This window comes from Trachemys scripta, chromosome 4, assembly GCF_013100865.1.
Source record: "Trachemys scripta elegans isolate TJP31775 chromosome 4, CAS_Tse_1.0, whole genome shotgun sequence".
In the NCBI taxonomy this organism is placed as follows: Eukaryota; Metazoa; Chordata; order Testudines; family Emydidae; genus Trachemys; species Trachemys scripta.
In genome coordinates, this window is record NC_048301.1 from 119,826,774 (window position 1) to 119,843,412 (window position 16,639).

The following is a 16,639-nucleotide window of genomic DNA, read 5'->3' on the forward strand; positions in this document are numbered from 1 at the left end:
ATACTGGAAGGGACCCTGAGAGGTCATCTAGTCCAGTCCCCTGCCTCATGGCAGGACTAAGTATTATCTAGACCATTCCTGACAGGTGTTTGTCTAACCTGCTCTTAAAAATTTCCAATGATGGAGATTCCACAACCTCCCTAGGCAATTTATTAGAGTTTAACCACCCTGACAGGAAGTTTAACCCTCCGTTACTGCAATTTAAGCCCATTGCTTCTTGTCCTATCCTCAGAGGTTAAGAAAAACCATTTTTCTCCCCCCTCCTTGTAACAACCTTTTACATACTTGAAAACTGTTACCATGTCCCCCCTCAGTCTTCTCTTATCCAGACTAAATGTGTTGACTTCTCTTTACATGCAGAACCAGAGAAGTCACTCTTCACCAGAGATCCAGCCCAACTTACAGGAGTCCTTATACGGACATCATTGAAGAAAAGCACTATGGGATTTGGTTTCACAATCATTGGTGGAGACAGACCTGATGAGTTCCTCCAGGTGAAGAATGTGCTGAAAGATGGACCTGCTGCGCAGGATGGGAAAATTGCGCCAGGTGAAGTAGCATTTCTCCATTTCAAGTTATGCTGCTTACCCAAAAGAGAGGGAAGCAGTTGATGGGCCATGGGGAATTAGATGACTCCACCTGCAGACATTCTTTTTGAAACATCCCCTTACCTGAAGCTGGTGTTTATCAGAGTGGGGGAAAATATTATGCAGTGTCCAAAACCCTCAGTTAGAAAAGAAGCAATATTTTAATACAAATCCATGTTTTGGAAATTTGTGAGAGTTCAGTGGTTCTATCTATTGCAAATCTTTTGCTGCATGTTACAAAAGATTATTATCAAGCTCAAACAATGGGCCACTTGAAGGATCCCTTGAACCTATCATGTGTTCATTTTATTGTTTGTGTCATTTCCTGTTTGGCGCTCCATTGTGCTGGGCAATACACACACATGCAGAAAGCAGCAGTCCATTCCCCCAAAAGCTTATGATTTAATTTAAGACCAGACTCTACAAATGAGTATAACAGTCAGAGTAGAGGAGGGATAACTGGTTAATAAATATTTATTAGATTGTAGTCCTTAATGAGCTAGCTCAAGGTGATGGTAGTATGAATGTTAACCCTTGCTGCTTATGTGTATTGTTGTCGTGGTATAAACTGTAATATGAGTTATTTTTTTTAAAGTATTTGTTTCATGAGCTTAGTTTCCTCTGCCAATCATAGTTAATTGTTACTAATAAAATTGGAGCTGGTAGGCTGAGAATTTAAAAGGTTGAAATTATACCGTTCTATAATGTTTCTTTCTTTTGAGACTTATTAGCTTCCAGGGTTTTGATGCTGAGGTTGTGTGCCGTGTAATAATATTCCGAAAATAAACTTGTGCTTTAGTTTTGTTAAAATAGTTACTGAATCTAGAGAAGTGTATAAAGAGATTTTTCTCAAATAGTTTTAACATTTACATTGGACTGGCTTCTTATGATAATTTGGCCTGCTTTGTATACTTCTCCATCTAGTATGTAAGTTACCTAGTCACAGCTAAACTATTGTGCTTCTGCCTCTAGTACAGTGATACTCAGACTGAGTCTTGCAAGCCGCAATTGGCTCTTTGCAGCACATGATATTAAAATACTCTGTGCTTTAATTAACAAACAATCACGATGTTTTTACTATCTTCTGAACCAATTGTAATTGATAAAATGCTTGGTCAGTCATGTTGCTGTGATTGCTACAAGGGGAATAATTTATGTGAATATTCCATTGGTATCAGTCTGTAATTTTCTTTTCTAACCTGGATTAGATTTCTTAATAATCTAGCTTCAAACTCATTTGCCGAGAGAGGCTTGAGAAACTCCAGCCACCGAGTAACCTTCCTTCCATTGGAGCAGTGGATTATTTAGATTAGTTTAGTTGCTCCTGTGCTTTGTGACACCCAGTGTTTCCATTTCTTTACATCTGGTGCCATGTTTCTTACACCATTGTGGTCCGTTTCCATGATAGCGATATCTTTTCAAAGGTTCTCTTATGTGTTATCTATTGTCTTCCTCTTTTCCATCTTCCATCAAGTGGTATGTAGTCAAGGGCTTCTCTAAGAGTACAGTTTTTGACATCTGCACAACATGCCCAAACCACTTCATCATTCTTTCTTGAATCATTGTCTCTACAATCTGTTGGCCAGTCCTTTGTAATCATCAGCCTTAGTGACTTTATCCCACCACAGACACTAGGTATTCTCTGTAAGCATCTCTGATGGAATGTGTTGTTTTGTATCTGCATTGTTTCCATATGTCAAGGCTGCTTCCCCACTCTGAACTTTAGGGTACAAATGTGGGGGCCTGCATGAAAACTTCTAAGCTTAACTACCAGCTTAGATCTGGTCTGCTGCCACCATTTCCAAAAGCTAATTCCCTTCCCTGGGAAGCCTTGAGAAACCTTTCACCAATTCCCTGGTGAATACAGATCCAAACCCCTTGGATCTTAAAACAAGGAGAAATTAACCATCCCCCCTCCTTCCTTCCACCAACTCCTGGGGAATACAGTTCCAAACCCCTTGGATCTAAAAACAAGGAAAAATCAATCAGGTTCTTAAAAAGAAGGCTTTTAATTAAAGAAAAAGGTAAAAATCATCTCTGTAAAATCAGTATGGAAAATAACTTTACAGGGTAATCAAACTTAAAGAGCTCAGAGGACCCCCCTCTAGTCTCAGGTTCAAAGTACAGCAAACCGAGATAAACACTCTAGTAAAAGGTACATTTACAAGTTGAGAAAACAAAGGAAAACTAACACGCCTTGCCTGGCTGTTTACTTACAAGTTTGAAATATGAGAGCCTTGTTTAGAAAGATGCGGAGAACCTGGATTGATGATTAGTCCCTCTCAGTCCCAAGAGCGAACGACTTCCCAAACAAAGAGCACAAACAAACCCCCTCCCCCCCCCCAAAGATTTGAAAGTATTTTGTCCCCTTATTGGTCCTTTGGGTCAGATGCCAGCCAGGTTACCTGAGCTTCTTAACCCTTTACAGGGAAAAGGATTTTGGAGTCTCTGGCCAGGAGGGATTTTATAGTACTGTACACAGGACAGCTGTTACCCTTCCCTTTATAGTTATGACACCATAACTGTAACTTTACATGGACAGATAGTTATCTTGACTCCCAACCACCCAGGCTCCTCATTCAATATATTGTATAGGGTACCCTTATCTGTCACTGATGGAAGTGCCGGGTAGTTTTGGATGACCCAGTTTTGGGAGCAGTTGGCCATTTTGTTACACCCACCCCACTCATTCAGCCAACATCTGTCCAAACTGACCGTGGCAAGTGTGAGAATTTAAGGGCTAGTTTCAGAAGTTGCTGATGTGCCACTGCCAGCAGCTATGTTTGTATGCCAGATAATTAGAATCATTCAAAATATTTCCTAAAATTAAAACATAAAAATAAAAATTGAACTTTATAATAATCCTTTGCACCCCGCCACACCATTTTTGCAAGGATCTCTGTGTGCTTTACAAATCCCCTGTTAAGTGATTTTTGTTCTCATCTTACATGTGGGGGACAGAGAGGTGGAGTCATTTGGCCTAAGTCACCTACTGAGTCAGTGGCAGAGACAAGGATAGATTCAGTACTAATGACTGAATCTCACAGCCCTTCTTAAAAATGTAAAATAGATAGAAAGTGTGTTAAGAGTGTGGAGGTTATCTTGTAGAGGGAGCAGAGCTTGGGGAGACATGCTGATATGCACAGAGCAGTGGGTGCCCTCTTTTCTCACTCCTCCTTTCTGTGGCAACCTTGGTGTGAAAGAGAGGAAGAAATAAGACAAAGGTCAAAGGAAATATATACTTGTGAAAAAAGTGTTAGTGTTAGTGAGATTTTTTTAGTCCTGAGCATTTGGGTATTCGAGATGTGTGTAAAGTATACGTCTTATCTTTCTGTAGGGAGAGCACAGGAGAAGCGAGGACAGCAGGGACTGGATGTTACTAGTTATTCCTTCTATGTAATGAGTAGGAATTTTTCAGTCCATGCATCATTCACAACTCTACTTTGATTCCATAAAGGCAATACACTTTCCTAAACAAAAAAAGAGAGGGTGTACTTTCTGTATGCTGCTGCTGCTTCTGTCTGGAGAGTAAGATCTAGTCATTCTAGTGATAGGTTGCATTGCATTTCCATTGCACAAATTCTGTCAATCACGGAGCAACATTTTTCAGCTCAAAGGCTATAAATAAGACAGAAAAGAGGTTTTTTTGCTGGTATTTGGACATGATGCCTACGCTTTAACAAAGCTTCTTGAAAATCCATGTCACTTCAGTGGCTTTTACTTTCTAGTGGTTCCATGCATTGCTGCTAATCCACCTGCAGTATGTGTTACCTGTCAGTTTTTCCTACCAGGCACTTGTAAGGCAAGGAATCCAGTAAAGAAAGCACTCAAAGCACAAGTAGGCAACACTTGCGATGAGAGTGGTTCCTGCGCAGTATGTGCAGTAAAGATAAAGGTTGGTGGTTCTAGCAAATCACACACTATGCTCTGCTATATTTGAAGTGGCATAGCAAGGATTTCCTGCATTTGTGGACAGCACCTGTTCTCATCAGCTGCAGGCATTTGTAGGGAATGTCTGTGCTTACTTGTCTTTAATGCACACATTCCTGTACTATGAATTCTCTTGAACTCACAGCTGTAGATTATGTTACTGTCTCTCCAGTTTAATAAAGGAACAGAATTTGTATAGCTTACTCTTTCTATTTAAGTATATTTTCCCCCCTCCATGATGATGCAATACTGATGCCGTCATAAAATTCTTAGTCCATTGCCATGAAATACAAACTCCACAACATGAAGAAAAAGGAAGCAAAACTTAACATTGATGTCTTCCTGAGCAAACGCAAGAAACCAAATATTCTCCTCAGAGGACTCACTATCTATAACCCTCTGACCACAACATATAATTCCAAATATAGCGAACAGCTCTGCAGAAGGACTTCAGAAAAACTGAGGAACCATGTCCTGCGCTTCACATACTCCAGAAGGGACACCCCAAACAAGAAATCATCACATACTCCCATACACTGGAAAGAAAAAATCAGGAAACCTACCTGGAGATCATGGAAAAAACCCAAAACTATTAATTAAAAAAAACAAAGAAACAAACAAGCTAAACCTGGTGACAGCTGTCCAGCACAGAAACAAAGAGTGGAACCAGCTACAACTCCACAATCCACAGAACACAAACACTGGGCAAAACCATAGCACCAGAACCCACATTGACACTACACAAAACCCCAACATCATCGATTTATTAAGACTATTCAGCTCCAGTTGAATAATCTGTACTCCCCAAGTGATTGAACTTCTGCCCCATGGCAAAACCTGATCCCATACTAACGTGGAGAACTAGAAGAATTCTTTCGCTGACTCCGTCTCAAATAATTCTTTCACAATGATGAAGACACCCTTACCTACCACATCCCCATCAACAGTCAGAAGAAAAAAAAAAATCATCTGACTGGGCACCCCACAGTGGACGAAACCACACACTTAATCATTACGCTGATTGCTTCAGGAAAAAAATGGACACTGAAATTCTTAACAAAGATCACATCCACCACAATCTCTCCACCGCTGAGAGGACAGCTATGCAGTCCCTGAAATCCAACCACCAGATAGTGATCAAACCAGCAGACAAAAGGGGTGCCGTCATAGTCCTGCCCCCATAAATACAACGTGTGGGTGAAACCAGACAATCACTATGCTCTCCAATGAATTCACACAGAAAAATGATAAGTCCAAAACCACCGTATCATCTGGGGGCAACACTTTTCACAAAACAAACACTGTATATCTGACTTCTCAGTTCTCATCCTCAGAGGAAACATGCACAAACACGTTCAAAAGAAGCATGGATTCTTAAATTCATAGGTTTGCTAGACATAAAAGTCATAGTCTTAATAAAGATACTGCATGTACGGCTTTTACAACAATCTGTAACCCCCCTTCTTTGTCCTTTGACTGGAGAGGTGTTAACGGGCCACTTCACCTTGAATGGTCTCCTAGACTGTGTGTTAACTACTTATGCAAAACAATCTTTTCCACCTTGTATTTAGTTATGACACTGAGTACTTTTCCCAGCCCTGAAAAAGAGCTCTGAATAGATCAACAGCTTGTCTTTCACCAATAGAAGTTGATCCAAAAAAAAAAGATTACCGTACCCACCTTGTCTCTCTGGTCCATTGCCAGGCAGACATTGTACTGAATGCCACACACCCTATTTACATTTTTTTGGCAAAGTCAGATAGTTTGATAGCACTTTCAGTAGCGTGAGCAATCCTGCACCTTTGAATCCTGAGGTGTCCACTTAAAATCTGAAGAGGATTGGTTCCCACATAAATGCTTAATGCTCAACTTTTCTGTTAGGAAAACCAAAATTTGTTGTCCGCAACTTCACACTTTCAAATGACCCTATAACAAATTTCTGTATGCACATGCACCCTAGCCCATGGCCACAAAGCCTCCCGATGAAGGAAAAATATCACAGGGAAGTAAGTTTTGATTATCAGCTTCTGAAAGCTCTGGTTAATAAATAACAACGAATAATACAGTTAAAAAAACAAATTCCCTGAGTGGCCTTTATAAGAAACAAAAAAATTATTCAGGGAACAGCCTTTTCCTTTCAAAGGAACATGCACTAATCACCATTTTAAAGGATTGGGGTGACTTCAAGACTAATAACATTTGCTTCTCTAAGTCTTGATTTTTTTTTTTAACTCTCCTTTTCCAGTTCTGAGCTGAGATGAGTCGCAGCTGCTCTTCATTCTTGCAGGATTTTCTAATTTTAGATTCTGGTTTATCTTAACCATGCATGACATAACAGCGGGCTTATGTGGCATTGCATATTATTCTTGTATATTTAAATTGCTTACATGAGGGCTGTGGAAACATTTGACTTAAATCTTCCTTGGCTGTGTTGCTTGTTCCTTCATTTTTCTCAAGTTCTCTCTCTCGTTCAATTTAAATTTAAAAAAAGTATAAAACAGATTGTCAGTATATAAGTGCAATATGCATTCGCTTACCAACTTATTTGAATGAAACACTTCCTGTGGCTTGCATGTGATCTAATTATTAGAGCACTGGACAGAGACTTGGGAGACCTGAATTCTATTCCCGGCTCTGCCCTGGCTTGCTGGGTGACCTTGGGAAAATCACATTTGCTCTGTGCCCCATATTCCCCATCTGTAAAATGAAGATAGTGATACTGATCTCCTTTGTAAAGCACTTTTGAGATCTGCTGATGAAAAGTGCTATATAATAGATGGGTATTATTTATTCCATTAACATTTACAAATATATGGCCTTCTCCCTGGAAAGTAACCATTTATTTCAGCTCTATTTCCGCTTTTTAAGCTATACATAAGTATATACTCTTCTGTATAAGCAGCTTCATAAGATTTAGGACTTGTTCAGTCATTTATTGAATGTCTCTGCTCCCTGTATACATGTAATGTAAAAACACTGCATTTTCTCTGCCTGGGAGCAAATTTGGATCCAGGTCTATGTTATGAGTGGTCGCTGCCAAAAGTAAAATGCCAAATGTTAAAACTGACAGCGGAACAGCAGTAGGAATAAATAAAGCAACACAGAATGGGCAAGTGAGGAGGCAAGAGAGGTGAGAAAACCCTGCACAGTGTGAGGAATTAAGCACATTGTGGATATTAGTTACAGTGGTTTAATTAAATTGTCTCTGGAATCTATAATTTATACTGCCTTCCCTAAGAGGTGTTCCCATACCCCTGTGTATTGGATAACCACTCTTACTGTTCTGGTAAGAAAATAACTTTATACTTAACAGCTTTAATACTAATTCAGATAACAAAAGAACTTAGTGACTAATTCCTATCTCTGCTGCTGACCTGTGCTTTGACCTTGGCCAGCTACTTTTCTTGTCTTTCATATTCCCCATATGTAAAAATGAGGATAGTATCTTACCATTATTGTACAGTGCTTTGAGATTTTCATATGGAAAATAGTATGTCTGTACATATAATTGTTCTTATATAAAGAGTTATTATTTTGGAGACAAAGAAACCTAAGTGTCAGAGGGGTAGCTGTGTTAGTCTGTATCCACAAAAATAACGAGGAGTTTGGTGGCACCTTAAAGACTAACAGATTTATTTGGGCGTAAGCTTTCATGGGTAAAAAATCCCCACTTCTTCAGATGCATTGAGTGAAAATTACAGATACAGGCATAAATATATATTGGCACATGCAGAGAAGGGAGTTAACTTACAACTCCCTTCTCTGCATGTGCCAATATATATTTATGCCTGTATCTGTAATTTTCACTCCATGTATCTGAAGAAGTAGGTTTTTTACCCATGAAAGCTTATGTCCAAATAGGCCTAAATGATTGGCCAGTTTGCTAACTGGAAATATTTCCATGCTCAAAAATGTTCACATGCTGAAACAGACTTCCAAGATGTAACGCTGCTATTTAATATGCACAGATGAGAATGTATTTTCAGTCGAAGCAAAATCCAAATACAAAATATAGAGAGGCACTCAGGGAACTGTGTGTAGAATCTTAGTTTAAGTTTAGCCAATCCAACAGAAACCAGGAAAAGAAAAAATCTGATTCATTCTGGATTGAGTTTAGACTGTTGTATAACATGAATTTAAGTATAAGACAGCTGCTTGAACTAATGTGTGCACTGTTTCCTTTTCTGAAGCCCATATAGTGTCATTCTCTAAATCTGCGGCAGATTAAATTTTATATATTTAGAAGAGTCTTTTTAATTTAGTAGTCTATATTTCAGCTAAGAGAAAATCCTACCATTCTGGTAGCATATGGCTTAGGGGAATGACACAGCCCTCTATTCACTAATATCTTAAATAATTGCCCATAATCTCGCTTTGTAGTTACTAAGGGGATGGTAAGTGTTTCATTCTGTGCCGTAGATCAGAATATTTGAAAAGTAGATATGGTTTAGTTTCTGATTTTAATGATGTTGAACTCATTTTTATAACAGGTGACGTCATTGTAGACATAAATGGCAGCTGTGTCCTTGGCCATACCCATGCAGATGTTGTTCAGATGTTTCAGCTAGTTCCTGTCAACCAGTATGTGAATATGACTTTGTGTCGTGGTTACCCGCTTCCTGATGACAACGAAGATCCTGCTGTAGACATCGTTACAGCTACACCCATCATCAATGGCCAGCCAATGACCAAGGGAGATATCTGCATAACCAGCCAAGATTTAATACCTGGAACAGTCATTTTAGACCAAAATGGGAAACCGGGTCACATTTTGGTTAATGGTCGCCTGAACAGCCCTTCCATGGACCCAAATGAACAGAGGATCTCCGTATCCTCTCCAGGAGGCTCCCAGCCAGAACTAATCACTATTCCTCTGGTCAAGGGCCCTAAAGGATTTGGGTTTGCAATCGCAGACAGCCCTACAGGGCAGAAAGTGAAGATGATTTTAGACAGCCAGTGGTGCCATGGCCTTCAGAAGGGAGATGTAATCCAGGAGATTTACCATCAGAACGTACAAAACTTGACACATCTGCAGGTGGTGGAGGTGCTGAAGCAGTTTCCAGTGGGAGCCGAGGTCCCGCTGCTTATCTTAAGGGGAGGTGGGTAGGAATGAGACTTTATTATAATTTATCCTGTCTAATATGGAGGTGTTTAGAAAGTGATATCTAAGCACTGTACAAAGCTTTAAAAAGAAGAAAACGGGCTGTCAGCTCAATTCTCTACCCTGCTCTAGGTGTAAACCATGCCCCTGGTATTGAACATGTTATTAGTTCTATGTTTTACTGTAGATTTGATTGTAGGCTGCTGCTGAATGCACAGTCTGTTCTGGCTCTTCAGGGAATATTAGGGCAAAGGTGCACATCTCACAGACTGACCTGAAGATAGCAAGGAATAGGGCCTTTTCTTTCTCCTTTTGCGGGTGGTCCAGAGGCTTTGGCTTATACTACGAAGGTGATCGCAGGCATCTTGGAGGGAAGTGTCTTTAAGATAACATGGGCCTTGCCACCTGGAACTCTGGAAAGTTCTCATTTTTGCGTGTATTTCTCTCTCTTAATTGCTGTTCATTGCAGATCGGAATATCTCCTCTCCCCATAGACTAACTGGTAATTAGCGTGCATTTGCCAGAAGGCTCAGTCTGATGGCTGCCAGACAGGACCCTTTCTGTGCAGTTTCCTGGTTATTAATGAGCTCATTGGTGCCCTCTATAACTTGTTTTTTCTTCTATTTTTTTATATCTGTTGTTTGATTCCTGAGAATATTCATATTGTATTATTTATAGTGACTTACCTTATTGCAGCAAAACGCAATATATTATCTTACTGACATTATCTCACCCTTTATATTGCCAACAGAGGCAAAGGAAATGGGCACAGGCTGTTTTATCAAAGATCCCCACAGGGATTGCCGCTGATGCCCATGATATAATCTCAGCCCACAAATAATTAACCCTTTTTGAGGATATGTGATGCAGTAACCATAATGATACTTTGCATTTATATGACCTAATTTGTCGAAGCATCTCAACTTAATTATTAATTATCAGCACTTAATTATTCATAATAATGATGTTTACACACATTAACAAATTAACCCTTCTGCCCCCTGGTGTCTCTGAACAAACTGACACCCAGAAGTTAGCGATTTATCCAAGGTCACACAGTCATTCAGCTTAGTCAGGAAGAGAACCAAGAATTCCCCCTTCCTAGTTCTCTTTTCCAGATCATGCTCCTAAGGGATGTCTCCATTCTCCGTTTCTGAGCAGCTGATGTTGTTTTTATTGGAATGAACTCTAGAATGTTCTTCATGTGAGCATTCTATGCAAATGGGGCATCTTTTCTTTTATCTTGAGAAACTTTTATCTTGTTCACTCTTTTGTTTCTCTCTCCTTCTCTGGACACCCTGACAGCACCTTTCAGTGGGGCAGATAAACCATAGTAAAATATTATTACTGTACCATTGTTTATGCCCATCTTGCTATGTTGTAGAGATTTCAGCACTCCACTCGGAGGAAAAGTGCTGATTGATCTGATTTGCTTTTCCTAACTAAACAAACACAACATTCACTTCCCCCTCTATGGCTTACTGTAAGGTATAGGCTGACTACCTATTAATACTCTGTGGATAGTGTGCTGGAGACCAGCATAAAGCGACATTTTTTTCTGCTGAGAGGCAGAAATCAAGTCTAACATTCATTTCTGCATGCTGGGAGGGCAGAATTCAGTTTAGCTATAACTTCTTCCATGCTGACTAGTGCTCATGGAACATTTATAAAGGCAAGAAGGACACTGCGCTGAAAGAGCGGATTGTGCTGGTGTCGTCATTTTAGTCACCAATCCTGAAGGCCCCCCATTTACCCTCACCACCCTGAATGGACCATGAGTACTATTGACTATAACCGTATCTGCCAACTGCGCAAACAAAACACTGGAAGTAGAGAGACAAATAACACATTTGCCTAACTCATATTAACGTGATGGGTAAAGAAGAATAGGCAAAGGCCTGATCCAAAGCCCAGTAAACAAATAAACGGATTCCCATTGACTTCAGTAGTTTTTGGGTCAGAGCCTGTAAGAACAAGCCAACTGTCCCATTGACATCTCCTCTTTGTTAATATATCTCCATCTAGAAAGCTACCAGGGATTCAGCATTGTTGGCCCTGTGGGAAGCACAACAGAGCCTTGTCACAGTGATGACCTGTATTGTAGAAACTTGTTTGCAAGGTGAGATCTGACCCTCAGAGCCCCTTGCAGGCTCTTCTTCCAGCCTCAGGAAAACCACCTCAAAAATATGCCTAGCATTTGCAAAGACACCAAAGTCTTCACTATATAAGTGTTACCATTTCCAGTTTGACTAGCAATGAGGGAAAAAAACAGATTTCCTTGGTAGTAAATAGTGTTCTACCAGCCAAACTCATTAACTTACCTCAGCACATTAATTGGAGTATGTATCCTCAAACCACAGGCCCTGGCAGCATGAGAAATGTGTGTTGTTTGTTAGTTGCCATTTAAGGGACCTCTGCTAGTCAATATTGTTGGCCAAGTAAATATTCACTTAGAATTTTAAAAGAATCATAGAACATATAGCAAACCTTATGCCTTCACAAGGGGAGTGAATGAACAGTGATGAGCTGCAAGCCAAGAATAAAAGCTGAGCATATTGGCTCTGTTCAATGTAAAATAGTGGGTTTTTAATAATTAAAGTTGCTTCTTGTATTCAGATATTTTCCTCTTTTTTTCTTTAGGTCCCCCCTCACCTGCTAAAACTGCCAAAGTGGTGAGTATTGAAGTTATCCAGATGATTATATTTATTGTTTAGTGCTGATGGACAGACTTGATTTTCAGGCACAAAATAACAGATTCATGGGTCTCCATGGCAGCCTGTTAACTAACTTACTGATCCCTGAGTTCTTCTGTGTGTTCAGGCACAGGTGTCCTCTGACTGCCAGACAGGCATGGAGTGTGCTACAATAGACGCATCTGTGATCTCTGGACCATTTATACAAGATGCAGGGGGCTCCTACAGGCTAAGCCAGGCTATCTGTGGTTTTTAGTCATCCAGTTACAGACGGCTGTTAATTTTTTTTTCTACTTATTTGGATGGAAGTTCTGCTTGTTGTCTCTCTAAGGATAATTTTTTCAAAATGCTATTTAGCCACAAACAGATCTCCAGTGTATCTGGTGAAATTCTCTATATTTACCCTCAACCTCATGGGAATAAGTAAGATCAGTTCTTAAGGATCATAGATTATTATGCACATCACATCAGATACATGAAACGGATCCTCGTTTCATTGACAGTGATTGTTAGTGGGGAGAGAGAGGGAAGCTGCCTTTGTGTGTCCTGTCTAGCTAGGAACTCAAAATAACTTGATTGTTGTGGGTTCTGCTTTCTTCCCTTGAAAATGTAGGGTTTTTTATATTGTTAGATAACATAGAAAACAAAGCAGCCTTGAGCACATCTGTAACCTTCGTCTAAAGAATCTACATCACTTAAAGGAGAAGCGGGATCAGTTATCTCTCACTATCAGAGTAGGAATCATTTCCAGGATTAGCGTTGCGGTGAAGAACAAAAAAGGTTCGAAGAGCTTGATTGTGAGGCTGCATGTAGCATTGGTGGTCTGTAGGTGAACACTGCATTGTAACCCCAATGTCTTCATGTTCCCAGACTCAGATACTTGCATCGCACCTGAAAACATGTATTTATTTTTTTTAAATAAGTAAACCCATAGTTTAACATCTTCCCATGTGCTTACTTTATCCCATTTTCACAACCCGCTCTCTCACCCTCATCCTGATCTCCTTTTAGGAGTCTGCAGTGATTATTCATTATCAAAGCTTTGTTGCCTGACACAAATTAATTTCCCTATGTAAAGGCTGTCAGGATGGCTGTTGAAGGGAAAACAACACATAATGTTTCATTTTTCTCTTGCTAATTGCCTGCACCATGTATTCAAATTTTCCTTTAGAAGTTTGCATTTTACTTTCTTGGGAGAATTTTATGTTTTGTTTTATGAGAAACCTCCAAAAATAAACTTAAGTGTTCCCCACTTGAGTGCCTAGTGTATCACCATTTCCTTTTGTGTTTGAATGGGCAATTTATATTTTCCCAGAGTCATCAAGGTGTCTGTATTTCTGATATTCATTGTTGGAAAAGATTGGTCCACTAGGAATATCTTTGATTTAAATAGGATCTGGTGGAAAGAAAATTGTACAGCCTTTGGCGTAATGAAATACACTGGAGGTCAAAGAATAAAGGTTGTTAATAGGAATCTGTTATGTTGTGGAAGAGACTGCTTTTCAGCATGGGGTTCATTAGAGCCCATATATGCCCTTCTGATGTGGGGGATGGAGTGGGGAAGCCTTTCAGGAATTGTCATTTCGGCAAGAAGAATTCTTGTGCATTGCAGTTCACTGCATTTTAACAAAACCTCCATTCCCATGGTATAGAAGTAAATTCTTTCTCAGCCATGGCTGCACAGTGCAAATACATTAATTCATTTCTAACCTGAAGCCAAGGCTGTTGCTGACAGTTAACTGTGGAGATAACATGAGTGTGTCAGCTCTACACATTTAAAACGGAGCATAACCTGCAAAAAATTGCTAATTTAATTCCTAAGCAGAAACATAGCTGCTAAAAAGACATTCCCCGAATAAAAACTTTGCAATATAAAAACACCTACCAGTCATAATTCAATGCACTATGTGCACACATGCTAAAAATACTTGAGAAATAACATTACAGTGCATGTGCAGTAGCGGTTTCCCTGAACGAAACCCAATGCTCAGTGGCATTAATTCACATCATGAGCTAGTTCAGTTAAAAAAGGCCAAGGTCTTATGTCTATAAACATGTAAAAAAAGTCTCAAACTATTGAACCCTGTGGGGGATTTTCTTCTGCTCTCAAAAGGGCAGACCTGAATCTAATCTAACTTTGTTTATATTAAACACACACATGCACTGCCACACTGAGACTTTTCAGGTTGGATTTCAGCCTACAGCAAACATTTAAAGTCATCTTGCTCTATCAACCTTTGGAAATAAGGATTTGAAACCACGGAGATGGCTGTAATGTCACTTCTACCTGTAGTGTTGTGATGAGTCTTTCCTGCTATCCTATCTAAGGGAGGAATTCTGAGTGTTTAAATTTTCTTAACTTTGTTTAGTTACTTCTGAATATTTTCCCTCTTCTTCAGGGAGATTTCCGTCAGAGGATGAAGAGTTTGTTTACAGGACTTTTTAGAGAGGCAAACTAGTAGAACCTGGCTTGCATGCAAAAACAAAACCTCAGTTCTGCGCTAACCAATACTGAGCTTCTGCATAGAAACTAGAATAGGGCTCTAGATTTAAAAACTTCCAGGGTGCAACAAATGGATGAAACTGGGAGCACTGATTTAGCAGAGACTATGAGCGACAAGTAATAAGACATCAGAAAATCAACACTGAAACCTTAAACTTATCCCTTGGTTTCCTGCTGTATCTCAGAGTTCTTTCAGGATTCAGATTCTAGAAAATAGGTAGATACTTGTTTTCTCCACGGCAACTTCATAGCTCAGCTGTTCAGAAGAAGTGCTTCAACCTACCACTCTGTGGGTTTGTTTGACTACTGCAGTTTGGTCAATTCCAATTCATTACAAAAGTTAGACGTGCTAAACAGATCCACTTCATTTGAAAACCTGATACTGATCATCAGAGAAAATGGTTGAGAGTTCATGCTTTTTCATGTGCACTACATCCCTTGCTTTCTGGTTATTGTAGAAAGTGCTCAGTTGCCATTATCTTGCAGAAGGTAAGTAGCTGCAGCATTCCTTACCTCTATGCTGTCCATCTGTACACTGATCAGAGATCAGCACCTGCTTGACAGGAGGCAAGATTTCAGGATAGATACTCAAATTATTTTCAGTTGTAGATGCCAAATTAACCTAGAAGAGAATACTTGATGTTTTCCACCTTCAGATGGAACAAATGAAATTAACATAGTTCAGTGACTTTCTGGAAGAAGATTGTCTTTTTATAGACACATCTCCCTGCATTTCACACTGAAATCAATCCATCAGCAGTTATGTTCAAGGACCACTTAAAGAAGTTTGTAGTAAGAGTAATATAAACTGACTGACTGGGGCAATCTAGGCCATGGACTCAAACTTTTTCGTAGCATGGAACGCATTTTAATTGTGTCTTCTGTTCACCACCTTTCCTGTTCACAATTGCATAGTTACCTCTTCAACAATTCATGATTGCATAATATTCCTATGATAAATGCAGCAAATACATACATGGAAAACTGACACTGGAGAAGAACTTAATGTATTGTTAGCTTTCTGATGCAGTTTGGCAGCTTGGAATGAGGAGAACCAGCACCTTGTGACCAGCCAGTAATCTGCAGCCCACCTGCGGTGTTATGCAGATCAGAGTTTGGGAAATGCCAGCCTAAAAGATGATCTCTGAGATCCACAACCTTATTACCAAGTAAAGGGAGAAAAATAAAAGCCTTATACTCTGTATATGTTGAGTCCTTTTCAGTTGTGTGTACCAAATAAGACTTGACACAAGAAGAGTTACAATACAGGCAGTGTACATGGGAAATTACATACACTTGCTCACACTCTGGGCATGAGCCACTTCAGACACATTGTTTCCAGGTCCATTCTCCAGTAGAAGAGTTGTCGTTTTTTCAAGTTGTGAACAGGCTGAACAGAAGCATACTGTGTAGGAAGCCCATATCTTACTGGGAGAAGCTGGGTTGAACTGGAGTAGATTATGCAGTTGCGTGCCATGCATTACAAGTTTACTATTTTACTGTTTTTTCTCACCTATTTAGGCCAGTTTATTGATAATTTTGAACTTAACATACTCTTCTTACTCTGCTTTTTTTTTTTGTTTCAGAAGCTAGATAAGCAGGAGAATTCAGGAAGCTTAGAGGCGATCAGTGATTCCATTCCACAGCCTATGCCATTCCCACCTGCTGCTGTGAGGTCAGGTTCTCCAAAACTAGACCCTTCAGAAGTCTATCTGAAGTCTAAGACAATATTTGAAGACAAGCGTAAGTACACAGACCTCTTATGCTGGGAATATGCTGTAGCACAACAGGATGTGTTCTGTATTTCCTTCATGTACACAAGTCT

At 39.7% G+C, this 16,639-nt stretch overlaps 1 protein-coding gene across 4 annotated transcripts in view; it reads left to right on the forward strand.

The window, feature by feature from the left end:
- MAGI3 (membrane associated guanylate kinase, WW and PDZ domain containing 3) overlaps window positions 1-16,639 on the forward strand; it is a 233,974-nt gene that overhangs the window by 168,456 nt on the left and 48,879 nt on the right. For all 4 annotated transcript variants that reach the window (XR_004645719.1, XR_004645718.1, XM_034770613.1 and 1 more), the window contains exons 9-12: window positions 361-549; window positions 9,008-9,616; window positions 12,259-12,290; window positions 16,401-16,557. Coding sequence is in view for 2 of the 4 variants with exons in the window: in XM_034770613.1 (XP_034626504.1) it covers window positions 361-549; window positions 9,008-9,616; window positions 12,259-12,290; window positions 16,401-16,557 (987 nt within the window). In the remaining 2 variants the exon portion in view is untranslated. The remainder of the gene's footprint in view (window positions 1-360; window positions 550-9,007; window positions 9,617-12,258; window positions 12,291-16,400; window positions 16,558-16,639) is intronic.